Here is a 13,117-nt window from a genome sequence, read left to right on the forward strand (position 1 = left end):
GGCGGAAGCCAGCACCGCCCTGCCTCAGCCGGCGGCTGATTACGTCCAGGCTGACGCGTGGATCCCCGTCGACCTCGGGTGTCGAGGGTAGGGAGGTGGAGCGCTGCAGCAGGCTCGGGGCGGGTAAGGTGTCCTCGGCGCTGAGCTCGGGTGGCACTGTTGTCCTGCTCCCCTCTCTCTGCCCTGCGTGTTAACCTCTTTGGGGCCGCGTTCTCTCTCCCTTGTCCCTTGGGGCCGTCCCCCGCTGAGCGGCGGTACCGCCGCAGGCACGGGGCGCTGCGGGCGGGCGCGTCGCGGCTGGGCGTGCGCTGAGAGCATGGGGCTGGGTCCCCGCTTGCCTGGCCTTGTGGTTCCGGGCGAGCCCTGCTGTCGCGTGTGGCGTATCCTCCCGGGGAGGGAAGGCAAACAAAGAATTCCTCATCCTTTCCTGTGTTGCAATTGGCAGAAATGTTTTGTTTTGTTTGTTTTTGGGTGGTAATGTAGATATGCATTAAGTTAAAGCTTTATCCGTTCAATATATATACTTAGACTACAGTCAGGTGCTAGACCCTTGTTAGTGATGGCTGTGACTGCTGGTATGGCAGATGGTATGACCTTCAGCATGCTTTCTAGTTTTCTGTGTTATGAAAATATGGACTCCAGATCATGTGGGCTCTGCTTGGAAGTTCATGTAAAGCTTGATGAAATTTTAATTGTGGTTCATCATACGTATGGTTTTGAGGGCAAGGAAATTTTGGCTTCCATAAACTTTTTAATTGTGGTGTTGCATTCTGATCTTCTGAGTAAACTGTAATAATAGCTTTTTTCCTGTCAGCCACCCTAGTGACAAAGTGCTATATGGAGTTGCAACCTTGTATTTATTTATTTATTTTTAAAGGAATCTATCTACAGGCTGTTGAAAACATATTTGTTCTGTCAGAGATACTGTTGACGGATTGTGAGAATGCAATGCAAATACCTCCTCTACTAGGAAATAACTTTTGACGCAACGTGTTATAAGGTAGCATAGCAGGTTAGCTTTCATATACTTGTTTTTCTTATATAAAGGTGTATTTCCAAGTAAAAATCTGTTGACTTCTTAAGATTTTGGTCCTTGGTGCAACCATTCACTAAAGCCTGCAACTAGCAGATTTTATTTAATTACTTATGCTTGGCTGCTAAGAATGTTATGTAGGAAATACTGAAGTTCATCTGTTATTTTCTGTTCATATATTTTCACCACTAGTCATAGTATAACTAGAATTTAATTTATTTTGCCAGAAGAAGGAAGGAAAAAAGTAGAACAGATGTATGGAAAGCTGGATCTCATTAATTCCATTGTCTAAAGGAGAGCCTGTTAGTCTTTTTTTCCATCTTTCCAGTTCTTGTCCACAACTAAGACTACCTGACTGGATGCACAGACAGGGGATGATGTGATACCTTAGATGTGAAGGTATTTGGCACTCTGTTCATATTGGTACAGCCAGACATCATCTTGTATGTTTGGAGGTACACTGGTTCTAAAGACTTCAGGAAACATAAAGGAAATTAACTGTAGACAGCTAGTAAATAATGCTTTTCAATCAGATAAGTGTGCTCAATATTTATTTCTACTACTGTGTTTCTTGACTACATTGCCTTTGCTTTGAATCTCTGCTTTCTTGCTGTTGGTATGTATACATTTCAGGGAAGTTAAGTAGGTTGTTTACCTCATTCTTGTACTGAAAGTGTGCATACTTTTTTTTTTTTGTTTGCTTGCTTGCTTTTAATTTTGCTTCTAATATAGCAGGCAATATGAAAACAATGAATTACTAATACCTGAAATTTGACAGCTCTTTAGTGATGGTGTCCTCTGTTAGAACTCACACACAGAATCACATATATTTTCAAATACTTACTCATTATAGAAATTTGATAAACTGTATCAGTTTATCAAATTTCTATGAGTGTTTGAAAATATAACTTAAGGAGTAGAGTGCTGGAAAATCACAGGCATTTCTGTTGATATTTTACACCTAATATAATAGGGGCCTTGCTGTGGTGAATATTGTGCAGTTGAAAGGCAATATTTTAGGAGGGATAAACGTGATTTGTTAATAGTTTTCCAAGAAGATAAAAAAATGACATTTTCATGAAGACGTTTACAAAAGAGATGACAGATCCTTTTATCTGGTTGGATTACTAGCAGTACTCTGGTGACTGGGTCTTATAGATCAGTCTGGTTTATTTTAATAAATACAGTATTGTAACTGTTAAAATGCTGAGCACTAGCTGGGGTATATATTAAGAACTTTAAATCACTTTTTTGACTGAATTCAGCTGTGCATCAGCCTGAAAACGTTAGTGATTTTAGTGGAAAACGTTACGCTCTTTTGAAGTATATAAGTATACTTTATAGACAAAAAGATTAAATTTTTGAAGAACCTCTAACAAATTTTTAATGAAATACTAGCACAGCACTTTGCCTCATGAGTGTATATCACATTTTTATACTCCCTAATCAACAAATACTGGATTCATGACAGTTCTTTTTTTCTTTAAAAAAAAAAAAGTAACTAAAAGAAGAAATAAAATCTACCTGCAAGAGATAAACGTATATGCGTAGTAATGTTTTGATTGTGCATTTATGGAAAAGAAGTAGTAATTAAAACTTGACATGGGTATTTCATGTGGGTAGCATTCATCATTTCAGTTGAAGACAGAATTCTCTTAAGGATATGTTATTTTTACATTGTGTGGTAAGGGTGATATAGACAACTTCCAAGCATGGAGGACTTGCCAAAGACCTTGCTATCAAACTATCATATGCAGCAGCGTACATGTACACGTATACATAAAGCTTATATACCTGTACTTATTTTTTGTTTGTTTGTTTGTTTTTCTCACCTAATGGTAATACACATATTATTGCAAATGACTGACAAGGAGAAAAAGTCACAGAATCATTTAGGTTGGAAGAGACCTCCAAGATCACTGAGTCTAACCTGTGACCTATGGCCTATAGGCTGGCTCATATTCAGCCGCCTATCAACCAATACTCCCAGGTCCTTCTCTGCCAGGCAGCTTTCCAACCACTCATCACCCAGCCTGTAGCACTGTTTGGGGTTGTTGTACCCCAGGTGCAGGACCTGGCACTTGGCCTTGTTGAACTTCATACAGTTAAAGTGAATCTGTCTTGGCTTAAGTCTGGATGAAAAGCCTGAGAGAACTGTTGGGGCCAGCTTTGTGACCCTCTTGATATTCGCCATTTTCCAAGATGTGTTCTCCAGCTTTCCTTCTGAACCCTTACCCACACCACAAATTCAAAGAAATCCAGGACGTGCACGGGGTTCTATTTTTGTTCTGTTTTCTTACAGTTCTTTTCATATATCAGTTTCTTGATGTTATAACTGTGTATAGTTAAGGTTTGCTTATGGTTATTTAGTAGTATGTTGTTAGGATTGTCTTTGCTTAGTCTTTAAAAGGATTTTTTTTTCCTTACATGAGAGGAAAATCAAACACTTACTAGGTTTCTGTAATTCTTTCAGGTAATGGCTGAAAGCAACATTGGTGTTAGGAATGCAGCAAGTGTTAATTGTGATAGAAGAAGTTCATACAGACTTGTTTTTCAGTATAAGTTACTTTGATTTCCATCTCCTGCTATGTACTGTTAGAGGATTTGTTCTCTGCCTCTGAGCAGTAGTCCCAGGAATGTTTTGGCAGCAATTCAGCATGGACATGTTTGCTATAAGAATAGAACTGTTTCATTAACCTTGAAATGCAAAATATTTTTCTTGTTACTAGCAGACTTGACAACATTTCAATTGTAATAATAAAAAGTAGTGTGTTTAATGACTTGATAAAATTGTTTTTATATTATATATTAAACTAGCAGTAAAATTCAGAATTCTAGAATAATTGTCTCATTCATTTGGCTTCCTTTTGGAAAATTAATTTAGAATCTTAGAATTGTTGAAATTTTATTTGTGTTAGGTGTGGCCTGCTGTCTCGTATCCTACAATTGCACAGAACAAATCTAGTTTAGTCTTTCCAAGTGCTGGTGAAGAGTCAATTACTCTCAAATGGAAAACAGAGCAAATAACAGTATATTTATCACAGAATTTCTAGGTTGGAAGAGATCTCAAGATCATCGAATCCAACCTCTGGCCTAACACAAACAGTCCCCACTAAACCATATCCCTAAGCTCTACATCTAAACGTCTTTTGAAGACTTCCAGGGATGGTGACTCCACCACTTCCCTGGGCAGCCTGTTCCAATGCCTCACAACCCTTTCAGTAAAGAAGTTCTTCCTAACATCCAACCTAAAACTCCCCTGGCTCAACTTAAGCCCATTCCCCCTCGTCCTGTCACCAGGCACGTGGGAGAACAGACCAACCCCCACCTCGCTACAGCCTCCCTTGAGGTACCTATAGAGAGCGATAAGGTCGCCCCTGAGCCTCCTCTTCTCCAGACTGAACAAGCCCAGCTCCCTCAGCCGCTCCTCGTAGGACTTGTTCTCCAGGCCCCTCACCAGCTTCATCGCCCTTCTCTGCACCCGCTCAAGCACCTCGATGTCCTTCTTGTAGCGAGGGGCCCAAAACTGAACACAGTACTCGAGGTGCGGCCTCACCAGAGCTGAGTACAGGGGGACGATCACCTCCCTAGCCCTGCTGGTCACACTGTTCCTGATACAAGCCAGGATGCCGTTGGCCTTCTTGGCCACCTGAGCACACTGCTGGCTCATATTCAGCCGACTATCCGCCATCACTCCCAGGTCCTTCTCTGCCTGGCAGCTCTCCAACCATTCCTCTCCCAGCCTGTAGCTCTGCTTGGGGTTATTGCGCCCCAGGTGCAGGACCCGGCACTTGGCCTTGTTGAACTTCATGCAGTTGACCTCAGCCCATCGGTGCAGCCTATCCAGATACTCCTGCAGAGCTTTCCTACCCTCAAGCAGATTGACACACGCACCTAACTTGGTGTCATCTGCAAACTTACTGAGGGTGCACTCAATGCCCTCATCCAGATCATCAATGAAGATATTAAAGAGGACCGGCCCCAGCACCGAGCCCTGGGGGACGCCACTAGTGACTGGCCTCCAACTGGACTTGGCTCCATTCACCACAACTCTTTGGGCCCGGCTATCCAGCCAGTTTCTAACCCAACGAAGCGTGCGCCAGTCCAAGCCAAGAGCAGCCAGTTTCTTGAGGAGAATGCTGTGGGAGACGGTGTCAAAAGCCTTGCAGAAGTCAAGGTAGACCACATCCACGGCCTTTCCCTCATCCACCCAGCGCGTCACTTTGTCATAGAAGGAGATCAGGTTCGTCAAGCAGGATCTGCCTTTCATAAACCCATGCTGACTAGGCCTGATCGCCTGCTTGCCCTGCAAGTGCTGCGTGACGACTCTCAGGAGGATCTGCTCCATGAGCTTCCCTGGCACTGAGGTCAAACTGACAGGCCTGTAGTTTCCCGGGTCTGCCCTCTGGCTCTTCTTGTAGATGGGCGTCACATTTGCTAGCCGCCAGTCAACTGGGACCTCCCCCGATCTCCAGGACTGCTGATAAATGATGGACAGTGGCTTGGCCAGCTCCTCTGCCAGTTCCCTCAGTACCCTTGGGTGGATCCCATCCGGCCGCATCGACTTGTGCACATCCAAGTGCCGTAGCAGGTCACCAACCAGTTCTTCATGGATAGTGAGGGCCACATCCTGCTCCCCATCCCCTTCCACCAGATCAGGGTACTGAGTATCCAGAGAACATCCGGTATTGCCGCTAAAGACTGAGGCAAAGAAGGCATTGAGCACCTCCGCCTTTTCCTCATCTCTTGTAACTAAGTTTCCCCCCGCATCCAGTAAAGGATGGAGATTATATTTCAGTTTGGATGATGTCAAAATAGATGACATATTTTGAATATGTTTTTAAGTTTTTATGCATGAAGAAATGAACACATACATTTGTTTGTCTAGTGTTTCCAATCGTAAAAGCAACTCATCTCAGCTTTCAGTTCTTTCTATTTTCAGGAAGTCTTCTGATTTATTTTCTGAAATAAGGTGGCACAACTGGCATTTTTGCATCCATCTTGAATTGTTTAAAATGGCAGTTACAAAGAGAAGACTTAATCATTTGTAACATTTTACAACATTATTTAAACTTTTCTAAGACATCCCACAGTCTTGCTTTTGCAAGTTGATCTTGGTTGAGATATTTTGACGTATTGAAGGAAAAATTAATCAAATCTCCTGTCAGGAGAAAACATTTTTGTGCACTGTGGTTGCACTCATATGCTCTGCTCTTGACAACAGTATGATACCAGTCCTTGGCATTTCTTTTCAGTTCATTGTTTAATAAGAGAACATGTGGTTGTGAAAGAGGGAACAGTGAGGAGGGAAGAAATTTTAGGGCTTTCTTGTACAGCAAAGTAAGGAAGAACATGGAGGTGCTGTCTTTTACTTCATCAGTAATGTCTCTGAATATCTTTCCTGTTAATGTAGGAGACTGAAAGCTTTATTCCTTTTTTATAAAGGGAAAATAGCCTGGCATTTACAGTTGACTGTAATTCTGACATTCTAATAAAGACTTGTGTGTGCCAACTAAATTAATCCTCTGTATTACGAGTTTTGTGTGGTTATATAATAAAGATCATAAAATATGCAGAGAAGCGCTTACTCAAAACTAAAAATATTTAATCAAAGAAAGCTTCAGCAAGAAAACATGCATTACTGGAGCCAGAGGCTATACCAAATCTATCAAAGAAGTTCTTTTAATGATAAATTGCCCGGAAGGGCAGGTGATATCAGAAAATTATTATAGTGGTTAAAGTTTTGTTCTGCAATTGCTATACAGAATGCAAAAGATGACAGTGGAGCTGTTTTTGCATGCTGCACAAACTTCTGCTTTTGAGATAATTAATTTTCAAATTTTAACAACAACAAAAAAAGTCTGTTTAATTCAGACAACAATGTATGCTGAACAAGAAGCGTGTTCTTCAGTGCGTCTGATACCAGTAACTCTTTTGAGCCTCTGGTGGACAAATTGAACAAAGCAGGAAGAACTGCATAGATCACTTAAAGTAGGATAATGTAAGCTTCTGTTTTTTTCAAAAGCTCAGTGTTGTTTGTGTTTTGCACTCTGTTCTCTTGCAAAATATCAAATATCATGACAACATAAAAAGTAATGGTCAAGTTATAAATAACTTTTCAATCCTTTAGCTGTTATTTCCCTAATTAACAACTTTCTTTCTTACCCTTTCATATATTTTTCAGTTTAAATAAGCTATCTTGTTTAGTTTTTCACCTTTCATTTAGTTTCTGTACTCAAAGACAGTTTTCAAGTTATTTTCATTTGTGTTCTGCTTTTAGTAGATGCCACACCTGACATTTAGTTCCTGATTCAGCTTCTGAATGTCAGGCATAGTTTAAATGTGGTGTTCCAACGTAAGCAAACACATTTAAAGTTTAATCTTTTAATCTTTTTCTTTTGCTAGTATAAATATCGGACCTAAATTATGTTACATTTTTCTGTATTCACTGTCTGCTTTTTCCAAAGTGCATGTGATTTTTCTTTCTTTAAATACCTATATATATGTAGTTATTAAGAGGAAGACAATTGCTGAGAAAGTCTCTGCCTTCTGTTTTGGGCATACCTTTTTGAATGATTTTACTACCTTGAATTTCTAAACCATCATTTTATAGTTGGCTTATGTATTTTAAAGCCATGTTGTAAATTTTGTGGATGTTGTCCATATGTATTTAGGTATAGTTATAACTTGCAGATGGAAGCTTTGCTCAGGGAATTGTTCTATAACTGCAGTGCTGCAGAGTAAAAGGGTCATGGAGTCCCCTTCAGGGAGGTACTGCACAGGGCGTAAGCTTGTCGAATATCTGGAGAAGTTGCCCCATGGCACACTGGAATAACCATGAGAAGCTTTGAAAGAGACAGCGTTAACTTTTATGGTGCTTGCTTATCTGGCAGGCTGCTCAAGAATTTTACAAATGAAGTTGTCCTTTCAAGCTAATAACTTGATATTTGCCTGGTGCTCTAGTAACTTTCACCCAGATTATTTATTTCCCCCCCATTGGCTTAACAGATACTGACCAGCAATAAATGCTGTTTCTGCTTTGGATTATTTAAAAGAGAGATTAGTTCCAGTCTTGTGAGGAAGTGATGTCAATTTTAAAATTATTAAAACTTGAAGATTAAATCATAGTTGTAAAGAAACTGTGTCATATTAAATATCATATTACTCCACAGTGATTCTTTTTATTATAAAATCATCCTGGCTGTATGGATCTATAAAAACTAAGTGCACGTCGTGCAAAATAACAAACTTAAACAGTTACAAAAAAATAACCATAGTACACATGGTATAGCATTTTTTTGTTTGTTTTCTTTATAGACTATCGAGGTTTTGGTTTAAAAAAATGCAGAGGAAGTATTTTGTAATGTGGTTAACCAAATATAAATAAAACATTTACTTGAATTAATATCATCCACTGTCACGTGGTTATAAAATGGAAATAATTTTTAGAATACAGTTTGTGAAATGTATTGCTGTACTAGATTAAATTTCTTCTGTGACACTTAAGAAAACTTTGAAACTCAAGGCAGACCAGTTATAAATACACATATAAGTAAATGTGACAGTAAGACTATAGGAAATGTTGAAAATAGTAGCTGATAAAATATCAGAGTAAGACTGCATACTTTCATATTATTTCTAGTTTGCTTATTTAGGAGAAGTTGTAAGTCCGCATGTGAAAATTTTCATCAGCTTTGTGAGAAACACTCCGCAGCCAATAACTTAGGCTCAGGCGAGGATCTCAGTGAAGTAGTAATTTATTCGCGATTGCAATGGCGGGCACCCCACAAGCAGAAGAGCGCACTAACTGGTTCCAAAACACAGTTTATATACTTTTTGATGACAGGACCCTCTGTTTCCCCACTGAGTGGGTAATCCAGGTTCACAATCTATCTGATGCTTCACAAACAATGCATGGCCTTCAGTTGCCGGCCTGTTAACTTTCAAATTTCTTTTGACATTTTTACTGCTTGAAGTGGTAATGTTTCTTCACTTATCTGACTTGAATTGATACCATGATTTTCACCTAATTGTCCTAAGGAGTCTGGTTGTCTGCATTTTACAAGGTTGCCTGCTAAACTTTCTTATCACTGTAAGCATATCTCAGTACCACATTCCCTCCTTCTAAACAATGTAACTCTGCAAAAACAACATTTCTATTCCCACAGCTTGTACCTATGACTATACCTGTAGAATATGGATGGCTAATTCTGTTTTATTTTACAAAACACTTGCACCGTATATGAACTGTGTCTTACACATAGATAGTAACTTCACTATATATAGCACAAATTGGTTATGACCTTTTTTTTTTTTGTTTGAGTTTACACTACTTGCATAGATTAAAATAAAACTTAATGAAATCTTAATGCAAAAGCAGCCATTCCTTATGTCCTTACTATTACTGAAAATAATATTTTTATATTATTTTAGAGAAATACTTGCATTTATTGCAAGTATGCAAGAATAGTAACTTTCATCAAGTAGAACAGGAATTTTCAGCTTCATAAATTTTGCCATTGATTCATCATTTTGGAAAGTTAGTCTAAGCACAGACAGTAGATAAGCCTGGTTTTTTTTTGCTGCTTGGAATTTTGGCCTTATAAACGTGCACTTGGAAACTTCCAAGTATTTCAGCCACTTGTGTCTCAGTAGTCTCCATCATTTCTGATGTCACTTAAATGCAGAGATAATGTCTTTGCTAATGACAGTCTTCAAATTCTCAGGTAAATCTGTTTCAAGTCATATGACTATTTAAAGTAGACAAAATCGATAAAAGCTTGAGTGTCAATAGATAAGAAATATTGTGCTCATGTTGATCCATTCCTCTGATTTCCCCTGGCTTCCTGGAAAGCTGCAGAAGTGACAGATTAAAAGAAGGATTCTGCCTTTTAAATGTTTTTAAAATTGGACAAGAGAAGAAACTTTGTGAGGTAGAAAAAAGCAAGAAAAATCAGGCATTAGTTACAAATTTCCTCACTTTCAGGTGTCTGGAATATTAATCAGGGTTGACTTGTATAGAATACTTACAGTTATTTATTAAATAAGTAATTAGATCTTTTAGTCCAGACAGGACTTCCTTAAGTTTGGAGATTACAGTCACTAATAATGAACAATAAAATAAGCTCTGGACTCTAATAATTTTTATCAAAAGTTTGCTGCTTTGATGCTTAAATGGCGTAGTTACTACTGGTAGGTGGCACAGCCCCATGCTTGGGGCGTATCAGACACAGACAACTCTGGTGTTACAATACTTCCATGAGATTTCTGTGCAAAATGAGTATAGGATTAAGGTATTTACTGTAGAATTGTAGCTTCTGTGCTGCATGAAGACTTCTGCCTAGAAATAGAACTGATTTTGTGTGTCCTGTGGTGATTATTTTGTGGGATGCCTTCCATCTCTTTGTACTGCTTTTAATTAATTCCTTTTGTAATTGCACTTTATACATTAGTAACACTACAAATGTAATGTAGGTGGAAACCATATCTATGGATGTTGACATATCTCATCTGTGGGGCAGGATTGTCATTGCAAATGTTTATCACCAGCCTCAGGCTCTGACTAGTCACAACTCGTATAATGCTGCATTGTCTTGTAACTGTGCTATCTTTCTTCCTTTAATGTGGTTTGGATTTGTTTAATTGACAGCTTTTGAATATGGTTTAGGGTAGAGGTCATAACCGTAGTTCATACAACAGCATAACAGTCTTGAGATTAAAGTTTGAATAACCAAAAGAAACAGTAATTTTGCATTTTTATGCAGTTTATTTAGTAAGGCCTATCTAACTGCTTGTTAAACAGTTGTGTCTCTTAAATTTTTGTTCTTCCTTCTGATCAACATTTAATACTGTGGTATTGAAGTCCCTCAATACCACACTTGCAAAGTAAGGAATGTAATCTTGGCATGTCTAATGGAAAAAAATAGACCCAAACCACCTTGCCTTGTGAGGTGTTTTTTCCTTATGTCAAATGTGGTTTACATCACAAACACAGTAAGAACTGCTGTGAGGCTTTTTCCTTTTAAGTACTTGTTTAACTGAGAAATAAATCTTGTTTAAGTGGAGCTACATAGAGCTGCCTGCCCAGGACCATCTCCAGGTGGCTTTTGAATGTCTCCAAAGGTGGAGATTCCACAACCTATCTGGGCAACCTTTTCCAGTGCTCAGTCACTGTCATGGTTTAAAAAACAAAACAAAACAAACAAAAAAAAGTGCTTATTCAGTTCAGTCAGGATGTCTTGCGTTTCAGATTTTGGCATTTTATGCCAAAGTCCTGCATGCAAAGTCCTGCATGCACCTGCGGATGAATAAACTTGTGTACCAGTACATGCGGGGGGCTAACAGTCTGGATAGCAGCTTTGCAGAAAAGGACCTGGGGATCATTGACAGAAATACATAATATAATGCAAGAGGAGTCTCAATATAAAAATTGAATAAATGGTCTTACATCACTAAGAATCAAAGTCCCATAACAAATTAACTTTCAAATAACAAATGTTTCTGAAATCTCAGTCCTACAGTTCTTAGTAAGTACCTAATATAGATAATAATTAAAACAGGTAAATAAAATACAAAGGAAGAAGGTATTGTTCATAAGTATAAGCTGACTTTAATGGAAGAAAATTCTTTCTTGATCTGCTAAACTGTACAAGCAGATAAGCTGGCAGGCTCTTGGCTTTCTTTAAAAAGCTCTGTCTGTTCTGAGCGTGTCAAATGAAAGATTCCTGCAGACAACAAGACAAATTTGTGTTTGTGCTTGGGGAAACTCTTGAGAGCAAATTTGAAATTAATGTAAGCTTTAAAGAGAATCACATGTTTAGTGAATGTAGAAGAGGAAAAATGACACCTTGTTCTCTTGCGTTTTTATTTTTTTTTTGTCTAGGATTACTCTTAGATTTTACATGGAAGATCATCAGTCTGTAATAAAATTGTAGATTTCTGATAGATCCAAATCTTAGTTAGTGGACTTCTAAAGTGGAAGAGATTGAAGACAGCAGTCCAATAAAATTTCTTTATGCCAATTTAATGTTCAGAATGATGTTTTTGAAATCCTGCCTTTAAAACCCATTGCTTTAAATGCACTTAGTAGCCTGAACAAAAATTTGTCTTTAGTTGAAGCTGCTGTCCTTCAGTGTTGAAGGAAAGTGCCTCATTACAGTGAATGAGCTTGTCGTATACTAAATATTATGTGGAAGAGGAGGAATGGTATAAACAAACAGTAATTGACAAAGTCAGTGGTGAAGGTGAGATGTCACGTTTGCAGGGAAAAGGCACATTTTTAATGACACTTTTAATATATAATGTAATGTTTAGACTAAGGATTTTTTTTTTTTTTTAATCTTTTAATTTATTTTTATTTTGGGAGGTTAAGTGGTTGTACAGGGAGGAAACTCAGTCTGAAAGAAAAGAGGTCATGTTAATCAACTGATCTCATTTGAAAGCGTGAAATCTGTTAAGCTCTGGTGTTCTTCTTCTTTTATTTCTAGGTGATGGCTGAGCTGAGAAGTTTGTGAAGCTTATATGAGATATCCTATAGATATTTCTGCTGAGTAGTAAGTCAGATGAAAGGAATGAGCGTGTCCTAAGACAGCAATAGATCTGGAGTACAAATCCATGTACAGAAGTGAGTTGATGCCAGACTTGTTAGCATCTTGGTAGCTTGATGGCTGGCCCTTATACTGGAAATCAAAGCCATCTTCCCAGCAAAGCAATAAGGGGACAGTGCACAATCTGACTACAGAATGTTATTTCTAAAGAAGTGAACTGTGAAGAAAAGACTCATGAATTTTGATCACAGGGTCTTGGAGAGCATCTCTGGTAAGTTGGAGAAATCTGTTACAAGTCCTGAATGTATCTAATATTTTAAATAACACCAACCTGAAAACTGCCTTGAATTTGATTTTCCTTGTATTACTTATCTGATATTGCAAATCAACAAAAACGGTGAGTCCTTTAACTAGCTTGTTAAATCAGTTTCCATTGTAAGATGTTTTTGATTCAGTGTTAATTATCAATGTTGACATATCTTCCACTGAAAGTTACTGAAGACAGTCTTCATCTTTGGTGGACATGTTCAAAAGATAA

General features: G+C 38.4%; 1 protein-coding gene across 3 annotated transcripts in view; it reads left to right on the forward strand.

The window, feature by feature from the left end:
• Positions 1-8: 8 nt before the first annotated feature.
• Positions 9-13,117, forward strand: part of TRAK2 (trafficking kinesin protein 2) — a 33,453-nt gene continuing 20,344 nt past the window's right edge. Inside the window, exons 1-2 of one of the 3 annotated variants that reach the window (XM_082763708.1) lie at positions 9-123; positions 12,520-12,850. In XM_082763708.1, the coding sequence (XP_082619834.1) occupies positions 12,814-12,850 (37 nt within the window). In that variant the 5' untranslated portion in view covers positions 9-123; positions 12,520-12,813. Of the gene's footprint in view, positions 124-1,360; positions 1,433-12,519; positions 12,851-13,117 lie in introns of those variants that run through there. The other 2 variants (XM_082763710.1, XM_082763709.1) reach the window with 2 other exon arrangements.

This window comes from Aythya marila (genome assembly GCF_965140915.1).
Source record: "Aythya marila genome assembly, chromosome: 6".
NCBI lineage: Eukaryota > Metazoa > Chordata > Aves > Anseriformes > Anatidae > Aythya > Aythya marila.